The 25,285-nt window shown below is 48.5% G+C and overlaps 2 protein-coding genes across 6 annotated transcripts; both read left to right on the top strand.

Moving 5' to 3' along the window:
- Positions 1–171: 171 nt before the first annotated feature.
- On the top strand, positions 172–15,804 carry ube3c (ubiquitin protein ligase E3C). Its single transcript, XM_061265553.1, has 24 exons — positions 172–299; positions 797–907; positions 975–1,028; positions 1,164–1,238; positions 1,451–1,582; positions 1,667–1,782; positions 1,966–2,123; positions 2,228–2,381; positions 2,843–3,063; positions 3,138–3,289; positions 3,377–3,564; positions 6,070–6,156; positions 6,238–6,395; positions 6,468–6,697; positions 7,700–7,804; positions 7,889–7,976; positions 8,846–8,943; positions 9,022–9,154; positions 9,672–9,919; positions 11,538–11,750; positions 12,685–12,873; positions 12,947–13,013; positions 13,171–13,301; positions 14,611–15,804. Exons 2-24 carry the CDS (start codon positions 842–844, stop codon positions 14,779–14,781), a joined length of 3,234 nt encoding a protein of 1,077 aa, XP_061121537.1. The 5' UTR covers positions 172–299; positions 797–841; the 3' UTR covers positions 14,782–15,804.
- A 976-nt stretch (positions 15,805–16,780) lies between these two features.
- On the top strand, positions 16,781–24,118 carry dnajb6b (DnaJ heat shock protein family (Hsp40) member B6b). 5 transcript variants are annotated; one of them, XM_061265555.1, is made up of 10 exons: positions 16,781–16,807; positions 16,878–17,215; positions 19,867–19,976; positions 20,051–20,149; positions 20,317–20,415; positions 21,243–21,368; positions 21,452–21,599; positions 21,677–21,747; positions 23,553–23,720; positions 23,802–24,118. In XM_061265555.1, exons 1-10 carry the CDS (start codon positions 16,796–16,798, stop codon positions 23,912–23,914), a joined length of 1,284 nt encoding a protein of 427 aa, XP_061121539.1. In that variant the 5' UTR covers positions 16,781–16,795; the 3' UTR covers positions 23,915–24,118. The 5 variants fall into 5 exon arrangements, with proteins under 5 accessions (XP_061121539.1, XP_061121540.1, XP_061121541.1 ...); XM_061265558.1 differs by lacking the exon at positions 16,781–16,807 and adding an exon at positions 19,509–19,648 and having other exon boundaries at positions 17,075–17,215; XM_061265559.1 differs by lacking the exon at positions 16,781–16,807 and adding an exon at positions 19,538–19,648 and having other exon boundaries at positions 17,104–17,216.
- The last annotated feature ends 1,167 nt before the right edge of the window (positions 24,119–25,285 follow it).

The raw sequence follows: 25,285 nt of genomic DNA, 5'->3' as shown, positions 1-25,285 counted from the left end.
TCTTTTCGATTAAAGGGATGACAAGGTTGGTCCGGTTTTATGGTTTCGTTTGTATTACGGCACTCCATTCACTATTTGCATATAGAAAATCCGATTTGAACTGTTTAACTGGAATACGGCTTACGTCTGACGTAGTATTGACGTTCCTTTCGTCCAATTGGCTTCGCAGACGTACAGGAAGCGGAAGTAATCGGGTCTCCGCTTTTCCCGGTGGTGTGTTGCGCACACAGGGAAAGAAGTCGTCCGGATTCAGCTCTAAAACAGCTCACCGCAACCCCCACGCAGTTCACACGCCAAAGGTAACCATTGCACATGCTGCCAATGTGCCACCTAGAGTTCCGCTCCGTTCCGTCTAACTATAACAGATGTCTAAAAGGGGCACCCCGCCGTGATGGTAGCCCTTATCAGTGCTAGCTCCTCCGCTAGCGTCTTAGCTCAGTCGCTAACGTCAACAAAGTCGTTCTACGCGAACACGGGTGTCGAAACGTTGCCCCAATATGAGCATTTCCCTCTCAATTTTTGCTATATTTGATTTTTACAACCTAGACGGTTTGGTTCGAAGCCTGCTTGCTGAGTCATTTGCTAGCTCAGGAAGCCGGTTGAACTGAGTGTGGTCGAAGCCGAATCATAACAAATGACGTTTGACTTTTAAATACGACTGGAATAAAACGCTCAAGTGCTGTGTCATTCATTAGCGTCCTGTATTGTTTCTTACTTACAACTGTCAAGCTTATTTTTGACAGCTCTCCCACTAGCTTTTGGTTACACCTTGCTTTTGCTCTTTTTTTGGCTGCAGGAATAAGTGTCCATCTCGCCATCAGTCAATGGGAAAGAGGTGAAGATGTTTAGCTTCGAGGGTGATTTCAAGACGAGGCCTAAGGTGTCACTCGGAGGAGCAAGTAAAAAGGTAAGGCGTGGTTATTGGTCCTATCCCGAAAGGACAAGGTCAGTCATATATTGTATGCTTTTCGCAGGAAGCGAAAGCATCCCTGCTGCATCGTACTCAAGAAGAAAGAAGAAAAAGAGAGGTGACTGACTTTTTTGGTTGACACACTTTAGAAATGAAAGATTCTATGAACCATATGAATGATGACCACAGTGTCAGAAATGGGCTTTCTACAGTAAGATTGTTTCCTCACTTTTCTCCCCCCGTCATCTCTCAGGATGATAGAAAACGGCTGAAGAATGCCATCCTCATTCAGTCCTATGTACGTGGCTACCAAGATTTGAAGCGACAGGTCGGTCGGTTTTCACGCCAATCTCAAAAAAGGACTTCTTGCAATATCACATCTTTATTCTCAAAATGATACAACTTTAATAAATAGTTGAAACATCTTTTATTAGATCTTGGAAATAGTCAACTTCTTCCCACTTCAAGATGCTACGATTGAATCTCAAATCTCGGCGATTCTTTTCTTTCTAAAATGGATTGATTGATTTTTTTCTTCAGTACGCAATCCAGAGGGCCCATTTTGACGTCTGCGCCAACCAGACACAGCCCGTTTTGGAAGCCCCGACCCTAAGCCTGCTTTCGAGGCAGCTCATCTTTTTCTACCGACAGAGCGTGGATGCGCACAGATTGGTGAGAGGACAGCTTTGATTCTACTCGCCTGCCTTTGTCATTTCTCTCTACTCCAAGGTCGTTTTTGTGTGTGTTTGATTGCAGATATGGCTGTGCCAGAACCTGGTGAAACACAACTGTCAGTTTGTCAAGCTGCTCGTGGGTCCACACAGGCAGACGTGTATGTTTCAGATCAAGAGGCTGTTGGGTTTTTGCTGCAGGTACTTTGGCATTCTAATGAGGAGCTTTGCACCGAATGTCGTCGTGCATTAGTGCTCACCAAGTTCGACATTCCGGTTTTGAATCTCTGCTCTAGGCGTTTTTTTTCTTTTTTTCTTTTTCCCAAATGAATGTGCAACTTCATTAAAACCACTCGATAATATCTCCAATGTTTTCCCAACCAGACTCCTGCAGAACTGCGGTGACGACAGCTTAAATGTGGCCGTTCCCATGCGCATGTTGGAGATCTTCTCGTCGGAGAGAGTCTACTTGCCCGTCTTGGCTGACGCCAACCGTGTGGCGTCAACGGTGGAGCAGATTTTGCACTATATGATCCAGAAAGGTAAGCAAGCGGCGACAGTCCCGTCCATCCGTGCGTGCGTGCGTGCGCCAACTACCCGAAATGAAATCTTTGTAAACATCTCATGTGTTGTCGTCCTTTCTCAGGATATTACAGGTCGCTGTACATTTTGGTGACTCACCGACTCCCTCCGAGTTTGGAGTACAGTGACTCTCCTTCTATTCCCTTGGCAAGCACACTATTGGAACACATCCTCAAACCTTTGCACTTTAGCTACTCCTCCTGCACAGCGGGCGCCAGGTACGACAAGCTGGGTGGGGCTTCTTTTTTTCATATTCTTTTACTCCTGGAGTCAACACTTAAGTCCATTTACAACAAGCTGTAAAATTCACCCCCCTGCCCTCAAGTCGTCTCGCGACTGTTTGCCTTGCGTCGGAGACATTCTTATGAGCAAACGTCCAGGGTTCTCCTTTTCTTCTTTGAAGAAAAGCAAGGCGGGAGCGAGAGGAACTTGTGTACACACACACGCAGTCCGACAGCTCATTATGTGACTTGGGAGTGACGGGGGCTCGCCAGATGTGAGCCGCACAAAGCAGCTCCGTTTGCTGACATAATAGCCGAGCGCTCGCTTAGCAGACTGATCAACCTGGTCCGCACATCATAAAGTGTGCCCCTCATTTTCATTCCCAATTGGTTCTTTTTTTTTTTTTGCTGGTCCAAGCAACTTTTTAAAGTGGAGCTCATCTGCCATTGTCTTGCAGGCACTTTGTCTTTGCCGCCTTCACTGAGGAGTTCATTTCGGCGCCCTTCACGGAGCAGATCTTTCACTTCTTCATCCCGGCCCTGTCCGACCCCCGGCTGGCCTTCCCCTTCGAGGCCTTCCTCGGCTCCCTCCGGAACACCGTCGCTTCTTCCCCCATCGCCCAGAATCGCGCACCCTGGATATTTTACTTTGTCCTCTCTGCAGGAGAGAACTGCCTGGGTGCGTAGCCGTCGAGTGGATTCCGTCAGCCGTCGTCACATCTGTCCGTTGACCTGCCACCGTTGGTTTGGCAGGTTCGCTATCGGAGGAAGGCCTGCTGCTGTATTTAAGCGCTCTGCGGACATTGCTGCCCCTGTTGCCCGTGAGCGAGAGCTGCAACCGGCCCGAGGTGGGCAGCGACTCCGAGGATGACTCTGACGCCGATATCCACCCGCTGCCCGCGAAGGTACCATAAGCACACGGTGTGCGTGTGGCACGCACGCGGCCAACCTTTGTCAACTTAACCGGAACGAACTCCCTCTTGGCCCCTTAGGATGACAGTCGCATCTCCGTGCAGCTGATCACTGAGGAATGCGTGCGCAAGCTGGACACCAAACAACAGACCAACACGCTACTCAACCTGGTGTGGAGGGACTCGGCCAGTGAGGAAGTGTTCACCATGATGGCGTCCATCTGTCACACGCTCATGGTGCAGCATCGCCTCCTGGTTCCCAAAGTCAGGTGAGTGAATTTGCAGTATCCCACAAAAGGTTCAAATGGGTGTCTGGGACTTCTGTTTTTTCCCAACCTGTAACGGAATGGTCAATATTCAAACCTTTTTTTCCAGTATTAAGAAACGCTTAAACGCCATTTGCATTTGTACAATTAGCACCGTAACATGTAAGTGTCATTTGAGAGAGGTAGGGCATTTGTCCGCTGGCCGTTTGCAAAGAGAGCGCAAGGTAGGGCATCCATCCGCCCGCTGGCCGTCTGCAAAGAGAGCAGAAGGTAGGGCATCCATCCGCTGGCCGAGCGCATCTCGCTGGCATTTACAAGCGGCGACAGGAAGCAGAAGATGTCCGCCAAGCTGTCAGGGCTGGATGAGGGCAATTACCTCTTCTCGGGAGGCTGATTACATGAGGGCCAGGATGTCAGAGGTGCTGGTTGCCTGGCTGCCTGCCTGACCTACCTGCGTTTGAGGCTTCGTGCTTGGTCAACCTGCACCGGTTAATCATTAGTAAAAGCCCCCCAATTTGTAGGTGTGTGCTTTAGTTAAACTGTGCGCACTTAGTCGAAACCAAGTGAGGATAAGTGTGTAGAGGGATGCGGATTCAGAAAATTTGAGATAGGGAGAAAAAAGAATATATATATATATATATATATATATATATATATGAATATATATACACACACACACACATTAATATTGAGAATATACATTAACTAGGGGGAAAAAAGTTTTTAATTTACAGTAGCAGAACCTGACTCAAAATGGAGGCCAGGAAAAAATTGCCTAAGCCGTTTTATTTCTTTTTTTTCCCATTCCATCCGTATGTTGAGATAGTGAAAAGGATTACGACAACGATCGTATTATGTGTCCGCGCTTAAAATTTACAATTTGAGCAAGACGGTCGACTCCTAATTGTAGATTTTGCCTCTCCGGTAGAATTTCAAGTGCGCTCCGTTAATGCCTTTAATTTTTTTGCCATAAATCCCGCCCTTGGTCTTTCATCATTATTGGATATCTGTACAAAACAATTAGCTGGCCGAAGAAGATGAATCACTGCGAGAGTGGACGGGATAGCTTTACAAGAGGCTAAGGGGAGCAAATTGCATCCTGCTCTTGATTTACTGTGCTGATCCACTAAAGGAGGAGGAGGAGGAGGAGGAGTGGCTTTCTGAATTTGTCTTGCCAACCTTGCGTTTTTCATCAAATATGCGCAAAGTCGCAGCGCGATTAAAAGCCGATAATAGATTGGAATTGCTTTTCTAATGATCCCCTCGCCCGTTCTCTAATGCCATTTTGATGGTTAGCATTGGATATGAACCGCTTTGAAAGCCCGAGCGGAGAGAAAAGCAAACGGCGGTTTCTCTTCGACACTTCCGACCTGTGGAATAAAAGGATCTCTCCCGCCGTGATTTATCACGCTGTTGTTTTTTTTTTCTTTCTTTCTTTGCCCCTCCCCACCCCTTTTTGACTTTGTTTATTAGTGGTTCATTCGGTGATTGAAAAGGGGCTTTGGGGGTTCGGGCGGGCTGTAAATCAGCACGTCAGCTGGCATTTAGTGCTTTGTTTCCCATTTCAATCAAACACCCGTGCCACGGCTTGTTATGAGCCCGCCGCACGCATCACTCTCCTCCCTGAGCTTCTCTCCAGAGCCTTGTAGCGTAGACAGATGGCGCGTGGCGGGCCGCGGACCATTTTTCAAGCCCTCCTTATCGGGGTCAGCTCCGAGCGGCCATTGAATCGCTTGATGGGAGAGGGGGAATTTGAGCAGCGTCATTTCGATCAACACCTGTTCTCGCTCCCTCTACACTGAGAGAGATGATCTGAAAAGTCTCCACAGCCCTGTTCAAATTCATCCATTGTTGCCTGCACAAATGGAATTATCGATTGTCTTTTGGGGCTTTTACTTCTACAGTCTGAGGACGAGAATAATCCAAGCTTCGGAATGCAAGTATTTGACGGCTGACCGAGAGGCCGTAAATTAGCTGGAGGCACGCCTCTTCAATTTGGCCTGCTTATATGGTCACCTGCTCATGACATGCCATGCACTTTAGGAGCGTACACACGCAGGCCGTGAACAATGAGCCGCTTCACACCTCGGCGCGCGAGGTATGCGGGGGCCCTCCTCTGTGTTCTCATGTCATTCTCCGCGAGCGTGAGGGAGGTCACGGCAAGGGCCTTCTGCTCCGGCCTCCATTGTCTCCAATTGATCCCCCCGCCCCCCCATTGGCCATTAAGTGAAATGGGGCTCCAGCAGGAAGCCGCAGAGGCTGTTTATGACCGCCAGCAGCAACTAGTTTACTAATGGAAGGTGCCTCGCCGAAATAAAGCTTAATGGCTCATTTCATTTCCCTTTGGAGAGGGGAGGCCGAGAAGATTCCACGATAGTGAACAATGTCATTTATTTCTCGGCTAAGCGAGGGTCTCTTTACAGTTGTTCTGGCCGGCTTGTTAAATGATGAATGTTGACATTGAATGCTTGAACCCCCCCGCCCCGCCTTCCTTTTGCTCTCCCGCAGACTTCTGTACAGTTTAGCCTTCAACGCACGGTTCCTACGGCATCTCTGGCACCTGATCACCTCCATGACGACCAAAATGATTACCGGGTGAGCTTTGGGAGCGGCCCTAAAATCCCAGCGCAATTGCGGCAAACTGAGATGTCCTCTCCGTCTGTCCTTCTTCACCAGCTCCATGGTTCCGCTGCTGCAGCTGATCTCCAGAGGCTCGCCCATGTCCTACGAAGACTCCAACCGCATCATTCCGCTCTTCTACCTCTTCAGCTCCCTCTTCAGCCACTCGCTCATCTCCGTGCACGACAGCGAGTTTTTTGAGCACGAAGCGGAAGGTGCGTGTTCTCTGACTCGCCGCATTTTGCACGATCTTTGGCAATGTTGTCATGATTGGAAAAACGCTACAGGTCAGCAGACCCAGTTGTCAACGATGCCTTTCACACTTTTGGAGCTGGTGACTCTGTCCCGCTGCCTGAGGGACGCGTGCCTCGGCATCATCAAGCTGGCCTACCCGGAGACCAAGACGGAGCACCGCGAGGAGTACATGGCGGCCTTCCGCAGCGTGGGCGTCAAGACCAACGCCGAGGTGCAGCAGCGCATCCAGGCCGAGCAGAAACGCTGGGTGCAGCTCTTTAAGGTAGAAGCGGCACATGTGCGCCAGTGGAAATCAAGCAGAAAGCAATGAATGGGGGAGCAGCTGTAAAGGTCGTGTGCTGGCTATTTACCTCAAGCAAATGAGATGGAAAATATGCCCTCCCCTTTGCGCCTCGCTCACTCTAATTACGCGAAAAAAGTCATTACGCGACCTTGCCGCTGGCTGGCAATGTAGAAAGTGACTCCTGGGAAGGAAGGTGGACGAATACCTGAGAAGGGGCTTGGTTTTCATAAAAGATCCGCTCAAAGGCCTCTTGTCAGCTAAAAGGACCCATTAAAAAAGTGCATTTTCCAAATTGAGTGCTGGGATTTACAGTGGCCGCCGACCCCTAACACGCTAATGTTTGCTTGGTGTCATCGTCCCTCCCTCCCTGCCTCCCTTCCTCCCTGCCTCCCTCCCTCCCTGCCTCCCTCCCTTCCCATCTTTTATCGCCCCCATTGTCGAGCTATCCATTTAATTGAAAGAAGCTAATTGAATGAAAATGATCAACTAAGCTTGTATTAATATTGCTAATGGAACTTTCCTCTTGGCCATGTTTGGAGAAGCGTGTCATGACGGAGTTTGGGAAAGGCCCATTAAGGCTGGCACTTAACCCGATGGGCTGATTAAGGAATGCTTATTCATTGTGGGAGTCGGGGGCTAGCCACGGCACGCTCCGTTGACAGCGTTTTGCACTCTGTACGATTGATTGGCGTCCTATGAAAATGACGCTCTTTAGGGGAGAACTCTTCCATTTGCCTTCTATGGAAATGCTCCCTTATGGCGGGACGGAAGAACTCGTTAAAGGGGCCTTTGTGCGCTGAGGTGAAACGGCGGTTGTCGTCAACCTCGATTGCAGGAACCTTTAGTTGGCCGTACTTTTGTCTTTGCTGTGGAAGCAAATAGCAAACGAAACAAAGCGAATGACAAACCAGCCAACTTTGACTCTACCTTTTTACTGCAACGTTTTCCAACTCTCATCGTTCCATGTATGCACTCAACCAGGTCATCACAAACTTGGTGAAAATGTTGAAGGCTCGCGACATCCGCCGACCCTTCTGCCCATCGGAACACTGGCTCTCTCAGGAGGTCAACATTCGAGCCGATAAGGTAGCGTTGCTTTGATCAAAAGTCATTTCTTTCATTTTTGTTTGAGAAAATCACGCCAACGGTCACGCTCATTTCCACGCTCAGGTCACGCAGCTCTACGTGCCGTCTGCTCGACACGTGTGGAGAACCAGAAGGATGGGTCGCATCGGACCGCTCCAATCAACACTGGACGGTACTATGTTGTTGTTTTTTTCATCTGAACTGTAAATACACCAAACCTATCCTTTCAGGCCCACATTGCATTTACATGACATTACATTGGCATCTTAGGGAGAGGATTCATTGAATGCCAATCCAAATGCATTAGGCATTGTTGCCACCTAGAGGCCTGGAGTGGAACAGCAGAACCGTTTCTTTAGAAATGATTTCCCTTTCCAGAATTTTATCAGTAAAAATATATGAATTATTTGAATGGATCATATTGAGTCTTGTCTCGTTACATAGGGTCACGACAACATAGCCAGGCCTCTATAATAGTAAGAAAAGTGCCCAGATGTGTGTGTGCGTGCGCGCGTGTGACGACTGCATTGTGTGAAAACAAGCTGATAACAATGTGTGTATGAGCTGCCTAATGTCACTCCCAGGCTGTATGGCCTCCATTCAATTAGCCTGAAAGTACCTGCTGAACTCGGCCACATCTGCTCCTGCTGTTTGCTCGCTCCTTTTCTCATTTTCTCAAATGGATACCCCCCACCCACCCCCCCACACACACACACACTCTTGGTCGTCCTCCCCCGAGCTGATGTACGAGCGATATATCGAGCGCCCTGACGGAGGCGGTATTTCTACTCAAAGACAGAAAATGCAGATTGGACTGACTAATTGAGCTGGAGTGGAGTCCAAGTGAGGAGTTTTGCTATTTTGGCTTCTAAATGTGGAGGTTGGTTGAAAACAAACGTCACTTTAATGGATGAGTGGCGGATGGACAGCTCCATTGAAAGCAGCACACGGGCCGTACACAGCCGTGTACTTTACGTAAGTCAATGTTATTTTTCCTATCAAATGGGAATGATTGTTCCTATTTTTGCGTGCACTTTGCAGTGGGCTCTGAGCCTCCACAGCTGTCCGTGTCGGAGGAGAGACATCTGGCTATCCTCACCGAGCTCCCTTTTGTCGTTCCGTTCGAGGAGCGAGTCAAGGTAAGGGCTATGCTATCCGTCCGCCCGTACGGCTGACGAGAAAAAAAAAAGAAGTCACCATCCGGTATTGTGCGTTAGATCTTCCAGAGGTTAATCTATGCCGACAAGCGGGACGTCCAGGGGGACGGGCCCTTCTCCAACGGCATCGTCGTCACCATTCGACGTAACTACATCTACGAAGACGCCTACGACAAACTCTCGCCAGAGAACGGTAGGGACGTATTGACAATATGAGGGCAAGCGCTGTCAATATTCCCACTCCTTTTCAAACTTTTCTTCGGCCCCCGATAAAATCTTTATATGGAGGTAAAAATGAAGGTTAGCTTCTCCTCTCGCCCACGCTGCCACGTGCGGAACGGTGCTTGCGATTATTCTAATGGAAGGCATAAAAGGCGGAATCAATTATTTTAAGTCACCTCTTTTGTCTTTTCAATTGAAAAGGCCACCCGAGTTGGGCCCCAGCACTCTGATTAAAATGAGTAGTAGGCTCAAGACATGATCTATATCATTTATGTGTCTATAAGTTGGAGCTGCCTGATTTAGCGCCTTGCCTTGCCTTGCCCTGCCCTGCCCTGCCCTGCCCTGCCCTGCCCTGCCCTGCCCTGCCCTGCCCTGCCCTGCCCTGCCCTGCCCTGCCTTGCCTTGCGTTCATTCTTCGGACATTATTATTTATGGAGCTTGATTCGAATGTATCCAAAAATATTGCTTTGGATTATCTACACGTACAGAGCCAGACTTGAAGAAAAGAATCCGGGTGCACCTGCTGAACGCCCACGGCCTGGACGAGGCGGGCATCGACGGCGGGGGCATCTTCCGCGAGTTCCTCAACGAGCTCCTCAAGTCGGGCTTCAACCCCAACCAGGGCATGTTCAAGACCACCAACGAAGGCCTGCTGTACCCCAACCCCGCCGCCGAGACGCTGGTGGGGGAGTCCTTTGCGCGACACTACTACTTTCTGGGCAGGATTCTGGGGAAGGTGAGCGGCCGGCCCGAGCTCGTCCCAAATTGGAGCCTTTGCGCGCCGCGCCAACTTTAATCGGATGGCTCTTAGACGATCGCTTGACCTGAGCGTTCAATCCAAAGATTCGCTCATCCGCCAACGCTAATGGTGGTGGAAATAGATGTGAGTTTGACTTTCAATTAACCCTACCTCCAGTTCCTCCCTCTCGCCATAAAAATGGACGTTTGAGCGGCCATTTTGCACGGCCCCGTCGCTATTTGTTTAGCGGGCAAAGCCTTTATATAGATTGCATCACCGGCCGGCGGCGGGCGAGGCTCAAAGGACACGGGAGATTAATATAGTTAATTAATGTAGGAGGCGTGCCATTGTTGCGCTGATGCATTACGGCCGCGGCGAGTGGCTCGTCTGCTGCGGGTACTCGCCTGATTGGGATTGAGCATCACCACCACCACCGCTCCTCATCCTTCTTCCTCACTTGTCTACCCGAGTGACGGGCGGGAAGATTGAAGGCGCAAACACGGAAAGTGGTTACAGCGGAAGCCCCGTTGATTGCGGAGGATACATTTCAAATCAACTCACAATAGTTGGAAAAAAACATCCAGCATCGGGCGTTCTCTATTATTGCATAACATCACTTGGGGAACTACACAGGACACGGAATTAGTTGTTTTTTTGCCCCCTCCTAACTAACTATGAAGGTGAGCGCAGTGAGCTGTACAGGTGCCCCCCCCCACCCCCCGCCCCCCTCTTTGATAGATGCTGATGCCTTTTAAAGGCATTATCATTTTATTGATGGCGATTTATTTGGCAGCCAACAGAATGCACCTGCAATGTTGCTGGCATTTATTCCACCTGATGGCGCCTCGATCTGCTTTAATTGCGCTGCCACTGCACTCACTTAAATTAAATTAAAAGGCCCGAGGGCCATAATAATTAATTCTTAACGTCCCCAAGTCATTTTGGCACAATTTCTGGCAATAAACACTCGTAAATAAAGTAAGTGGCGTTGTTGAAAAGAAGAAAAAAAAATACGATGGGAGCCCCCCCTTCCCCCATCCATAAACGTAGCCTCTTCCCGGCACCAGCGTTATTGATAGGTTTCCGGGGGCCGGGCGGCACATATGGTCCCCAACGAGCGCTGGCCACCGGCGAAATACTAAGTGGATTATTTTGCATAAAAAATAGACAATGTTGGAAGTTGCGCAATTAAGCCGTGTTTAGAAAATAGGCGTGATTTACGAGTCGGAGCGTGTGTGTTTAAGATGCACGCATTATGGAAATCCTGGAGATTTATAATCCATTTAGCTGATGCGCTCAGGGATTTTAGCACTATCATTTATAAAGAGCTGCATATTTAGGGCTCCTTTTTCCGACGATTCCAGTACATTAGCTTTGGAGTTTTATGAGTCGCCTGCCCGCCCGCCCGCCCGCCTGCCCGCCCGCCCGCCCGCCCGCTGCCGCTGCTCCTTAATAGCGTCTCAGGTCAAGGTGAGACTTGGCATTTAGAAAAGTTTGAGATGGATTGACTTTTGCTCTCAGTTGCACCAGCATATTTACAATCTTGACAAAATGGACCGAGCATCTGTCGGGACTTTGAAGCGTCACCTGACTAGACCTGGATTTGGTTCCCCAGGCTCTTTACGAGAACATGCTGGTGGAGTTGCCCTTTGCCAGTTTCTTCCTGTCCAAGTTGCTGGGCACCAGCGCCGACGTGGACATCCACCATCTGGCCTCTCTGGACCCAGAGATGTACCGGAACCTTCTCTTCCTCAAGAGCTACGAGGGCGACGTGGAGGAGCTGGGTCTCAACTTCACGGTGGTCAACAACGATCTGGGAGAGGCTCAGGTGAAACATTTCCTCCATCCAAAAATGACAGAAGCGAGCGGCATCCAAGCTAAGAGCCGGAGCCCCGGGCGGTTTACTTAACCGCGTCTTATTAGCTCTGGTCAAACAGCGGCCTGAAAAGCGGCCGAGTCGGCAAACACCATAGGGGGGGGGGGGGACCATTTGCGGAAGATTAGGCACACCCGGCTGCTCGGGCGGGAGCAGCCTGCCCTCCGTCTGCCCCCCCCTCGGCGAGATAGCGGAGAGAGAGCCAGATAAGAGCCGTAATTCTCGTACATTAGCACATAATGGCACTCTCTGCCAGAAGAAAAATTTGAGCAGCAACTTTCATTGTGACTCCACGGTCTCGGGAATCTTATCACGATGCGCTTTTTGTTGGAGCCACGGCGTCAGAGAGGCCATGCTTCAACTCTGGTGTAATGTCTCAGCGGCGAGTAAACAACCTGTCCAAAGTGTCTCGCTCGCTCACGAGAGAAATAAGAAATGACAATGGGCGCAAGTGACAAAGTTGCCATTTAGCGGGGCCCTTCTTGTCCTCCCGCAGACACTGTGATGTCATCCTAAAGCCGCCTTTATGAAGCGCCATGAGCACATTTGATCAAGCGCTAACTGCTCTAAAGCTAATGAAAAGAGAGCCCGGGGCCAAATTGTATTGGAGCAGATGTTCATTGGCCGCGCTATATTTAGCCGAGCACTTAACTGCGGGCACTTGACGGGGCTGACGCACCTTTAATCAGAGTGCTACGTTTTAACGACCTGCCCGTGATGGACTTCCATCCACCTGGCGCGCATTTACGCCTATTTGCACGAGTTCACCGTTGCACTTTTTGTGCCCAAACCTAGCTGATAGGAAAGTAGTCATTCATCAAGGGTGTATTTGGGCTTTCGCTTTGTAACTGACGGAAGGAACGTCCCAAAACGTCCATCCGGGTAGGTGGTGGAACTGAAGCTGGGCGGGAAGGACATTCCCGTCACCACGGCCAACCGCATCGCGTACATCCACCTGGTGGCCGACTACCGGCTCAACAAGCAGATCCGGCCGCACTGCCTGGCCTTCAGGCAGGGGCTGGCCAACGTGGTCAACCTGGAGTGGCTGCGCATGTTTGACCAGCAGGAGATCCAGGTGAGCGAAACTTAGAACTGAGGAGGATAGGTGCCTTGCCTTCAGAAATAGTCAACTTTTGCTTTTTAAACAGGTGCTGATATCCGGCGCTCACGTGCCAATTTGTCTGGATGACCTGAAAAAGTTTACAAACTACTCAGGTAGGTGGCCTCACCGTTGGCGGTCCAATTGAAGTGCACTACTTGGCCACTCAACTCATTTGCCGTCTAGGTACCATTGGTCAAATAAAAATGCAGTTAGTCAATGTAAAAGATGGTTGAAAAAATGATTTCCGCTCCATCTTTGCCGCGTCCTTAGGGGGCTACACGGCCACGCACCCCGTCATCCAGATCTTCTGGGAGGTGGTGGAAGGCTTTACAGACGAAGAGAAGCGCAAGCTTCTCAAGTTCGTCACCAGCTGCTCCAGACCTCCTCTGCTCGGCTTCAAGGTTGGACCTTTGCGTCTTTTCAGTCCCGCCAAAAGCGCTCCCGCCGACCGAGTATGTGAAAGGCAGCAGCGCTGTGCCATTAAGCCCAAACGTGGCTTTGATGGCTTTGGGATGCAAATAAAGGAAGGAAAGAGAGAGAGAGAGAGAGAGAACTTTTTGAAAACAGCCACCCACCGACCGACCGACCGACTGGAGCGATAAGGCCGCCCTGATAAACCATTAAGTGTTATCGGGCCCCGCCGGTTCACGACCCTGCTTTGCTCGCTCTGGACAAATATTGTCATTTTTATTCAAGAGTTTGTAGCCAGCTGAACTTTCGAACTTTTCACGCAATGTTGCTGAATGGCAGATTCTTCGGAGCGTCTCCGTTGGAAACCGCTTCCATCATTTGTAATGCGCCTTACGAGGAAGCAATGTCATCAATGTAGCGTTTGACATTTTCGGTCGGGGGCTGCATTTTTTTGGTGCTCATTTTTAATTCAACATCAATTTGGTCTGGTCGAAATAAGTGGCGACGTGTTAAGCGCTTGACATGAGCGCATTTCTAATTGGGGCTAAAAAGGTTTGGGAAGTAGCAACGATGTCCATTGGGATTGTATCTTTTTATTAGCCTCATTAGCTTTCGCCAACTTTATGGCTGTCCCGCCCGTGCTCGCATGGAGGATCCAAATCCCCGCTGTTACCTCCTCTCGCCACCTCCGTTTTTAATCCATTTGACTTTGGCCAGCCCAGCACGCGTGGGCGGTTTTCTCTCTCGCTCCCTCTCCCTCCCTGTCCGGGCGTTAATTTGTGGTCGGCCAGGGCAGCCCCCCTGACACGGCCCCCCGGCCGGAGCCAGCTCCGCCTTAATTAGCTGTCGTGAAAGGAGCCCGGGATTCATTAGCGGAGATATAGGTGCTGTCAAGCAGAGCCATTTAAAAATGATGATGGAAATTGCCCCTTTTTTTTTTCCTCTCTCACCTCCCCTCTCCTCGGGAAACGACACGTTCTCAATAAGCAACGATAGTTTAATACGGTAATTGTCGGAAAGATGGGGTCGTTGCGGCTGAGACCCCCAAGAGCCATTTAATCGGGATGATGGGCTATTTGCTGACTTGGAATAGCGGAGAGGAAATCGAGGCCGCTTGCGATGGGAAGGCTCAATGTCACGGTCGGCAAAAAAAAACGCAGGCTAGATGACATGAAATGAGCGTTTGCTGCCAGGTCAAAGTGCACCCTGCTTTCTAAGCGTATCCTTGCACAGGCTGGGATTTTTTTTTCTCCCTTCTCAATGAATGTACTGAACTGGTGGACTTGAATCCCCCCCCAGGAGTTGTACCCAGCCTTCTGCGTCCACAACGGCGGCACCGACCTGGACAGGCTGCCCACGGCCAGCACCTGCATGAACTTGCTCAAGCTGCCCGAGTTCTACAGCCAGCATCAGATGAGGAACAAGCTGCTCTACGCCATCGAGTCGTCGTCCGGCTTTGAGCTGAGCTGAAGCTACGGCCTGCACTGACTTTTCCTGCTTTTTGTGTGTACGAGCGTGTGCGTGCTGGATGCGTGTTGAGCGCCCGGGGACAATGGGCTTCACGTTAAGAGGCCGTGGCCTCTGTTTTAAGCACGTTTTATTTTCTCCAGTTAAAGAAACAAAAGCATTTTTCCTCACAGCTATTTCTGCGACTTTGAGGTCTTGAATCGCTAATTGAGTGCAGTAAAGTCATCATTACATTTATGATTATTTTTTTTAGGAAGAGACAGGGTAGTAAACGAGGCCATAGATATAAAACAATCAAATATCAAGAGAAGCAAGGATCCCCTCCCTGGATTAGAAAGGTTAGACATGTCCACCAAATGGCGCTGCTTCAGCCACATGCAAAGCATCCAGTCATTTTTTCCCAATCAAGTCGTTTTGGTGTGAAAGTGTGGAAGCCGACGCATAAGACTCCTGTTGAAACACACACCTTCCCCATTGGATATTAGAACACAAACAGTTCAGATAATGGTGCTTGTAGTCATTTATCCTCTGCGAGGACCATAAAGGAGCTGCCATCTTGACTGCACAGACAGACTGCTGTATGTTGTTCTTATACTGCCTCCTGGTGGCCATGGCGGATAATTATTTTCTTGGTGCAGTTAGACAAAAGAAATGTGGTGGGTGGCAAACTGACTAGTGAGCCCCAAACCAAGACGAGTAGTGCTGAGCAGTGGAAAAGCGACATTAGCGCGTATACCTTTTGAAAGATAACGTGGCCTCATATAAAGAAGAGTGCGCCGTGCGCCATTCATTTTGTGATTCCGTCAATTAGTCCTAGCCGTGGAAACCAACGTTTTTCTTAATGCGGATTGATTGGGCAGGGCGATGCATTTGTGAATATGTACATGTTCTCTTGAACGATTCATTATTTCTTCAGTATTTGTACAGGTATTCGTCAGTGCGTGTGGGAGAGAATGTGTCGTGGCTGCAATAGTTCCGTGTAGCAACAATCGAGTGTATGGCAATAAATCCACGTTTCTTTTTTCAGCTTTCTTTCCTTCGTCATTTCAAGTAATGGTAGCGACGCAAAGCAAGAAAAGGGGGAGGGGGAAGAAAGTCCTGGCTCTTTATGGCCTCTGACATATCATTAAAGAGAGATCCAGTTAAGAAACAGTGAGCATGAGCAGAACTACTCTGGCCTTGAGATGCATTACCTACCGGACGGACCATTGCAAATGAGGCTTGTGTGCGTTTGTCATCAATCCACTATTCATGGCTTTGTTGGAGCCATGCCATCTCATCTCTCGGCAACACCGCTTATCTTCAAGTAGTAATTGGCTCTTAAAAAAGCCGACTTGTCATCGAAATGAGGGATTCATCTCAATTATCCCGAGATGTATGACTCGGTGATGGATTCCAACTGACAGCGTTAATGCGGGATGCTGTGAATCATCAGCGGCAGGCATCGAATACACTTTGGAGCCGAGGTAAGCGTTTGAACGGCAAATGAAAGCTTTGATTTTAGTCTTTGTGTTCAAGCAAATCTTTTTCGCAATCCACAGCGCTTCATCCTTCCTTCCAGGATCTTATCAAAGGAGGGAAAAGGACGACATTTTCTCATCGTTTTTTTGACACCAGGAAAGTTCTTCGTCTTTCCCAAAAGCAAACAGCCCAAAAGAATCACAAGGCCTGAGAATCCCAATAGAGGAGGTTCTTTTCTTGGGTTGTGCCTCCCTCTAGTGGCCATGCTTCCTTTATTTGTGCCCTCGGGCGAGTATTTCCTTCAATGCTCCACAGGTGGCGCAGGTGCACTTTCGACCCCCTGGAGATACCCGCAGGAACATGGACCTCATGCCGTGTTGTACCTTAGCTATTGCTACTTTTCTTTTTTTTTTTTTAACTTGTTGCTACGTTCAGACGTTAAATGCAATCTAATTGCGTCTTCACGTCATGCGTCATCGCTGATCATCCAAAAGCTCAGTCGACGCTGAAAGGTGTGCTGCCTTCGCGTACCCCTCGTAATAAATGGTTTTGTCGGATGTGCTTCAAGGTGGTGACATCGTGTGTGAATAAAATAGAAACTCAGACTTGTTCATTTTTAAATCGATTCCTTTCCCTAGCTATTGACTGTCTACGACAGAGCGAAGCCACCTTCGCTGTGCGTTTCCGGCTATTCTCCGACGGTTGGTGAACGCAACCGCAGCAGCACATTTCCTGGAGGTCGCACCAGGCAGGCAGGCAGGCCGGCCGGCCGGCAGGCAGCACCAGCACCACCACCACCACCAGCGGCACCAACACCATCACCACCAGCACCACCAGCAGCGGCAGCTGAGCGGCGTTATCTACTGCTGATCGCCGTCCGTCCATCCGTCCGTCAGTCAAAAGAAAGCGGCCACAGGAGTTTCGTCGGGTCGAGACAGATCCCACCAACCAACCAACCAACCAACCAACTAACCAAGTAAGTGCTGCTACTTTTATGGCCAATCAATGCCGCATTTTTTACATAAAAAAAACCCAACTATTTTTGTAATCAACGTAAGACATTATTGTTGGTACATTTTTCGCATGCAGTGCACGTGGAGAGAAGTGGAAAAGCTGCAAAAATGAACGAGGGAAGTTTTGATCGAGCCAAACAGTTGTTCATTGATTCAAATGTTGTAGCACAGTAATTATTTCAAGAAAAAACGTTTCCTATTCAAGCTACTCGACTGGTCACAATTTCTCGTGACGTTTGCATCCGTTACGTTTTCCACGAATAATCGTCAGTAGTGAATTAATACACAACTAAAGTAGTCCATCGGCTTTCTCAAGACTTTTTATATGTTCATTTGAATGTTATTGAGTTCCAGTGCTTATTTTAGCCAACTTGGTGTGACATATGGATGGTGTTTTTTCGTTGACGTAATCGGCCAGAAATTTCTCGTTAGCGTCATATTATACAAAATGGGTGGTGGTATTAGGGCAGTGCTTCTCAATTATTTTCTGTTACGCCCCCCCTAGCAAGAAGAAAACTATTCGCGCCCCCCCTCCCCACCGTGACTATCCTAAATTGTCTTGTAAGTCGTAAAATGTTGCACTGTCGCAAACGTGACAGAAGTAACAATGAGAGCGCCACTGCCCCCTGCTGTAGCAAACGCGCAATTACACTTTATTCTAGTACTGCCAAAAAAAAAGCCTGTTCCCCAGGGTCACACGCGCCCCCCCAGGAATAGCACCGCGCCCCCCAAGGGGGGCGCGCCCCACTATTTGAGAAGCACTGTATTAGGGGGAAAAAAAACTCACATTTGGAAAACAATTAGCATTTTTCATTGGAAAAAAGTCGTCATTCGATGACAATGTCCTGAATGTTGTTAGTCACCTAAATGTTGAACAGAGGGTGTGTTTTTACCGAAGTCAAATTCCTTGTTTGGCACGCTCAAACATGGCCAATCAAAACTCTTGAATCTTGAATAAATCTTTTTTTTTTTTTTAATAAAAATTTAGAACGGCATTAAAGAAAATGAGCAAAGCGGAAAGCCATTCTGTTCGTTGATTACGTACTGGTGGGGAATTTGAAATTCACTTGTTAAGACGCGACTATCATTTTTATCTTAGTTCTTGTTAGATTTGGACAAAGCCAACCCCCCCCCCCCTGCTCAAAACACAAACACAAGCGCAAAGGCCACTGCTATAAATAGCCAGCAAAACAGGGCCCACCAAGTGTAAACAGTCCTACCTTGTGTTTTCTTTCACCATGGCAACCGCTGGCAGGACGTGGAGGAAGATGCGTGTGGGGATGTTGTGCTATTTCCGTAGGGTCAGCGACGCTTGCGTATCGCATGACATCAACACGTCTTGTTTATTTTATGCTCATGTCTTTTGTGCCCTGTACAATGCTGCAAATAATCATTTGAATGCATTTTTGCCTCTTGCCTGCTGATGGAAAACTGGCAACAGGCTGCTCCCTCTAGTCTATGCGAAGAAGCTTGCTACAGCATACTGCAGCAGACATTTACAGTCAGATGTTAAAGCGCCCACCGGGCCAAAGTTTCTTTTTTAAATCAAAGCGGTTGTATGTTTGGAAGAGCTCAATCCTAGTCTGTGGAAGAGCAACAAAAAGCATTATGTTTGTTTCACAAAAAGCACTGAGTCAAACAACACGACTCCCCTTTTGGATACGATTGTGTCATTTGACCAACTCAATTCAAACAAAGAAACGCCAAAGAAAGGAGTCACTACGTGATCTGTTTTGAACGAACAAACTAAGACCTAAACCGTAGCAAACGAACATGACATTTTCAGTCAATCCAAACTATGTTGTAATTGTCTCCACTCACTGTGTGTGTGCGTGCGTGCGTGTGTGCGTGCGTGTGTGTGTGTGTGCGCGTGTGTGCGTGAATATGAGACCTGTTGCAACCTGTTGTAAGCGCAACACGCTTCATTCTTGGGTGTGCTCGCTCGCTCGCTTTATTAGTTATTGTTTGTGCTTTCTTGTTTTTATTTTGTGTCATCTACTTGTATGTCTATCATGTACTAAGTCTCGTCACCGTGGGATAAAGGAAACGGAATTTCGGTTTCTTTGTGACATATGAAGGGATTGACAATAAAGCAGACTTTGACTTTGAACATGATTTCTTCTTTGATAGCCTGAGGGTGAGCTTTAGCTCTCGGTCGTCACATTGTAAGAAGAGCGAGCGAGCGAGTGAGTGAATGCCCGTTGTGTTTCTGCTTGAACACGGCTTGCCCTCTGCTCTCCCCGCCCGGCCGTGTAGGAGCCTCTGCTTGTGAGCCTCTGCTTGTGAGCCTCTGCTTGTGAGCCTCTGCTTGTGAGCCTCTGCGTGTGAGCCATGGTGGAGTACTACCAGACGCTCGGAGTGGGCAAAGATGCGACGCAAGCGGACATCAAGAAAGCGTAAGTGTGCTCCCTCCCGCTGCGTCTGTAATGACAGCTCTCCGGAGAGGAAACGCTAACGCAAGTTGACTGACTTTTTTCTGCTAAACGTCTGCCAAAGCTCCTTAAAGGTCCACAAAGTCACTTTATGAAATCGCGAGTCGTGTCAAAAAACAAAGAGCAAGTCTACCATTTTGAGTCGGTCTGGCAGCTTGAATTGGTTTCTTTTTTTGTTGCAGCTACAGAAAACAGGCGCTCAAGTGGCATCCGGACAAGAACCCCGACAACAAGGAGGAGGCTGAGAAAAGGTTCAAAGAGCTGGCCGAAGCTTACGAGGTGCTCTCGGACGGTGAGAAGGACGTCGAAGCAAAGGGGCCTGACCACGCGTTGTTTGCTCAAACCTTTGCGTCTGTCTGCTCGTAGAAAACAAGAGGAATATTTATGACAAATACGGCAAACAAGGGCTGTCGTCTGCAGCGGAAGGAGGAAGAGGCGGCGGCGGTGGCGGCGGCGGCGGCGGCAGTAAGGAGCTGAACTCACTGTCCACCAAGCAAATGATTGTGTTGACCGACTATATAGTATATTCAGACACATTCAATGGACACGCAATGACATTGTTTTAGTACAGACCTATTTTGCAAGAACATCAAAGAAATGGCGCAAATTGCTTTCTTTTTTCTGTCGCGCAGGAGGCCGTAACAATCACTTTGGCCACGGCTTCACATTCCGAAAACCTGAGGATGTCTTCCGGGAATTCTTTGGCCGAGATCCCTTTGCGGATTTTTTCCGTAAGTGGCCGACGAGACCCAAACATTTTTTTGAAACAAACAGAAGCCATAAACTAATCCGTGAGCAATATGACAATTATGTTTTGCTCTTTCAACGCTAAAAATCCCCAAAAATTCCTCCCTGTTGAATTGGTGGAAAATAATGGAAGCAGCAGCAGCAGCAGCAGCAGCAGCAGCATCCATTTGACCCGTGGATGCGACTTGACGGCTTTGGCAGCCTTCCCAACTCAACTCTGGGACCTGTTGTGAGGATGCTGCCAAAGTAGCTGCCATTTCATTTGCCTTGGCTTCAAATCATCCCTGGCCACCGCAGGCCGGCTGATGATGTCGCGTATTAAACGTGGTTAGGGAGGCTGCCGCATGAGGGAGGGGCCGCCTCCCAGGCATGTGCGCTGGACGGCAGAGCAAGCAGGGCCCAGCTCTAAATATGGAGCTGAATGCGAGCGTCGACATCATCCGGTTGGAATGCTGTCCAAAATAGCCACCCGTAGTCGAGTGCGTGCAATCGTGCCGGCGCGTGGGGAGAAAAAAAAACCCAACGCCAAAAAATCCCGTCTGACGCGTTAAGAAGAAGAAAACATGTTGGACGTGTTGAGAAGAAATGACGCCTAAAATCAACTCATTTTGGAGCAGTTGAAAGTGGCACGTCTCTGGCGCCCGCCCTTCAAAGGCGGCAGGTCTTTTTAGTTTGGAGAGGTCGCGTGTCTTTCGGCTTCCGTTTGTTGAAAACGAGCTGAATTCCAAATGTCCAAAACTCAACACTACTGTATCTCAAATTTGAAAAGAACACCAAAGCGTTTGTCACGTGACTTTTGTTTGGTTTTCAGACAACCACCCTTTTGACAACTTTATCGGGCACAATCGCCACTTGGGGGATCCCCGTTCCCGGACAAGAGGCGGGAGCGGCGGCGGCGGCGGCCCCTTTGATTTCAGGGGCTTGTCGTTTAACTCGGGTGCGTATATCCCAATGGCAGAATCCCTTTGAATGTTTTAACGTCTGTCCCCCCCCCCCCAACCCCCCACCCCCCGTGCCAAGGTTTTAACGCATTCGGCGACATGGGCAACGCCAACGGCGGCTTGGGCTCCTTCTCCTCGTCCTTTGCCGGCGGAGGAGGAATGGGCAACTTCAAATCCGTGTCCACTTTCACAAAGTTTATCAACGGCAAAAAAATCACCACCAAGCGGTACGTTTGCATCACATCGTTTTTTTTGCATCACTTGGTGCGACGCGAGCCCAAACGGCGTGCTGCTTGGTGTACAGGACGGTGGAGAACGGACAGGAGCGCGTGGAGGTGGAGGAGGACGGCCAGCTCAAGTCGCTAACGGTTAACGGTGAGGAACAAGACAGACTAAGACTGGATAACAATTAAAAAAAAAGCCGTGCCACTCAGCCGTATTTCCATGTTCTGTCATGTAGATTTCTATCCCGTACGGCCCGATGACATTGTTGGCATGTCGAGAGCTTCAACGCATTAAGTCAGGGTTGGGCAACCTGTGGTGGGTGGGGTAGTTACATCTACCCCCCCCAAAAGCCAAGCCTCCCCACCAATGGTTCCTCAGCGCTGTCTTAAGTCTTCTAACTGCACCTTTCTAACCCGTTAGCCGACGTCATGTGGCGTGTGATGAATGAACATGTGAATAACGTTACGTTTGGGTTTTCATGATAAACACAGTGCATGTTGAAATTCCGCTCGTACCTGGAACTCCGTTGATTAACACCAGGACCAGAATGTTCAATAAAACTTCATTTGATGTTTGCGTTGTCGCTAGTTGCACTGTGTGTGTGTGTGTGTGTTTTCTTCTCACACTTTGGTTTTGTCTGACACATTGCTTGAAACACATTTGCCAAAACGACACTCATTGTTTGCTTCTAATGCTCATCATCATCATCATCATCATCATCATCATCATCATCATCATCATCATGTGTGAGTGAGTTGCACAACATCACTCATTTGTTCATCTCACTCGAGGTGACTCACCTTCACCGCTTGGCCACAACTTTGACTGCCTGCACTTTCTATCCCACCCAACAGCCACTTTATTAGGTACACGGCATACAGCTGTCCAACAAACTAGTTGTAAATCAATTTGTGAATGAATCACTCGCCAATTTAATAGTTGTCCACCATTGTTCAAGTAAAAACTGCTCGCCCGTACTACATAGTGGTTCAAAGTAAAGGAGTACAAGTCAATACTGGCAGGCAGTATTTTCAGTAACAGTTTGAACTAAGTAAAAAAACTGTCATTCCTATATTTTCCTGTCTACGAACTGAAATAAACTTTTGAAGAGCTGTTGATTAGAGGAGCAGAAATGGCACACTGACGCCTAGTGGCGATTTATAGGTAAAGCTGGCTTTATTCAAGTGCGCTCTATCATCTCGGTAAAGCAAACTATTACCTTCGTAAAAAGCACCGTTTTTTTCTCCCCGCCCGCCAAGTATTTCAAGTCATTCAAGAGATAATTGCCACGAAAACGAGCGCGATTGTCCTGCTTTGTGTGGCTGCGCGTGTGTGGAGAATGTGTGCATGCGTGTGCTTTCAAGGTCACTCGCAGGCAGGCACATAAGATGAGCGAGGCGAGGCGAGGCGTGGCGAGGCGGCGTGGCGTGGCGTGTAGGTCAGCCTGGCCAGGCCTGGCCTGGCCTGGCTCAGCTCAGCTCAGCTCAGGTGTGTTGTCACATTCCTCCCATACTAAGCAGCGCTTTAGTTTGGAGGCACGCATGCGCATTGCCAGCCCTGCAAAAACGGGTTTTCTAAATGATCATTTGGAATTCCACAATAGTGATTTATTTCAAAGACTATTTGATCTCCTTTTTATTTGCCATGATGGATTGCTGTCGAAAGCCATCTCGTTACCCGGGTAACCACATTGTGATCAAGAATATATTGATCCGGTAGACCCAAGGCATAGTGAGCGAACTTGAGAGGAAAAAACTAAAATTGCAAATCAAACAATTGTCCAAAGTGAGCTCGGAGATGATCACAACCAACTCAGCCATGTTTAATATGAATAGACATGGACGAGTTTACAACGAAAAGTATGCTTTTGCTAGTTCGAGTTGTGGGCATCAAGATCCATCAATCATCATGAAAGATGACCGAAGGTATTTCTATCTTTTGTTGTTCCAAAACAGATGTCCCAACAGACGACGACGACGACGACGACGAGCATCGCCGCCGCAGACACAATCTTCCCGTCGCCTGCTCACACCCCCAGCGCTATCTGAGGAGCTTCGCCCAGAACCCGGCTGGCGATGACGACGAGGGCGACGACGAAGGAGGAGAGTACGGCCTTAGCCGAGGTGACAAACAAGATCGTATGCATTGTGTCACGTTTGAAAAAGCCAAATGCAAATGACGACGGCTTGTCTGGCTCCCCCCAGGTCACGCGGACCCCAAGAGGAAGAAACTTTGGCGAAGGGAGTCGAGACGAAGAAGAGCGCCACCACCCCGACTCTTCTTCCCCACATTCGGAGGCTTTGGTCCTTTTTTCTAAAATGCTCATTACTTTGAACTTGACGTAATGTCCAATACGGATCGGAATTCTCCATATTTTGCAGCACAAGTCCTCAAACCAAAAAGAAGTGATGAAGACAAACCTCTCCCCGTGTATTTGAACGAACATATGGATGCGTTATAAAATATCTGTTTATGAACTTTTATGAAATGGCAATAAATGCACAAATATGACTGACTTTAATACGTTCTGGAGACTCCATGTGTAGAAGCTATTTTTGCACAAGTCCTTACTTTGTTCTCGTTCCTTGTCTGGACAGATTAAGAAAAAGTCCAAGAGTGATTTTTAATTGGGATTTCTACAAGCAGAAGACACAAATGGCCATTGAGATTATATGATGTGTTTTCACAATATTTTTTCGGGGTAAGATATTTGTAGACGGACAGCAAGGACTTTCTTCCTGTGTTCCTGTCGCCCGTCATTCAAAACAGACCGAAGCCAAACAGCGATGATCTGATTGAAAGGTTCCATTCATGTTATTTAGCCTGCTAAACAAGTCATTTATCACGGGGCTATCATCACTTAACGTTTGGAAATGACAATGGCCATTGGAGACTGACTATATGATGCGTTTTCACAACAATATTTTTTCGGGGGAAGATATCCCCCTCACCTCCTGATTGGCTGTTTGATCTGTGACGTTAACACGGACACTCCATTGGGTACGCCTCCGTTTTCAGGTGGACCTGATGACAGGCCACTTCATTAGGGAAAAATCATGCTCAAAGCTTAACTGAAAGTCACCCCCACCTCTTGATTGGCTGTTTGCTCGGTGACGTCAGCGGGACACGCCATTAGGTACACCGCCATTTTTAAGTGTACCTAATAACAGGCCACTTGATTAGGGAAAAATCATGGTCAAAGCTTAAGTGAAAGCGGAAAGTGCCACACCCGCCCTCACCCCCACTTTCTGATTGGCTGTTTGAGCTGTGACGTCATTCGGACACTCCATTAGGTACACTGCCATTTTCAAGTGGACCTAATTACAGGCCACTTCATTAGGGAAAAGTCATGGCCAAAACTTAAGTGAAAGTGAAAAGTGCCACACCCGCCCTCACCCCCACTTTCTGATTGGCTGTTTGAGCTGTGACGTCATTCGGACACTCCATTAGGTACACCGCCATTTTTAAGTGTACCTAATAACAGGCCACTTGATTAGGGAAAAATCATCGTCAAAGCTTAAGTGAAAGCGGAAAGTGCCACACCCGCCCTCACCCCCACTTTCTGATTGGCTGTTTGAGCTGTGACGTCATTCGGACACTCCATTAGGTACACCGCCATTTTTAAGTGTACCTAATAACAGGCCACTTGATTAGGGAAAAATCATCGTCAAAGCTTAAGTGAAAGCGG

Source organism: Syngnathus typhle, linkage group LG19, assembly GCF_033458585.1.
Source record: "Syngnathus typhle isolate RoL2023-S1 ecotype Sweden linkage group LG19, RoL_Styp_1.0, whole genome shotgun sequence".
Classification (NCBI taxonomy): Eukaryota; Metazoa; Chordata; class Actinopteri; order Syngnathiformes; family Syngnathidae; genus Syngnathus; species Syngnathus typhle.
Note: the sequence above shows the minus strand (reverse complement) of the source record. Positions and strands in the feature narration are given on the sequence as shown.

Coding starts and splice junctions, on each gene's coding strand:
- dnajb6b (XM_061265555.1), top strand. Junction 21,600..21,676: donor AAAAAAATCACCACCAAGCG/GTACGTTTGCAT, acceptor CTTGGTGTACAG/GACGGTGGAGAACGGACAGG. Junction 21,748..23,552: donor CAAGTCGCTAACGGTTAACG/GTGAGGAACAAG, acceptor GTTCCAAAACAG/ATGTCCCAACAGACGACGAC.
- ube3c (XM_061265553.1), top strand. CDS start 842: ATGTTTAGCTTCGAGGGTGATTTCAAGACGAGGCCTAAGGTGTCACTC. Junction 3,565..6,069: donor CTCCTGGTTCCCAAAGTCAG/GTGAGTGAATTT, acceptor GCTCTCCCGCAG/ACTTCTGTACAGTTTAGCCT. Junction 11,751..12,684: donor ACGATCTGGGAGAGGCTCAG/GTGAAACATTTC, acceptor CCATCCGGGTAG/GTGGTGGAACTGAAGCTGGG.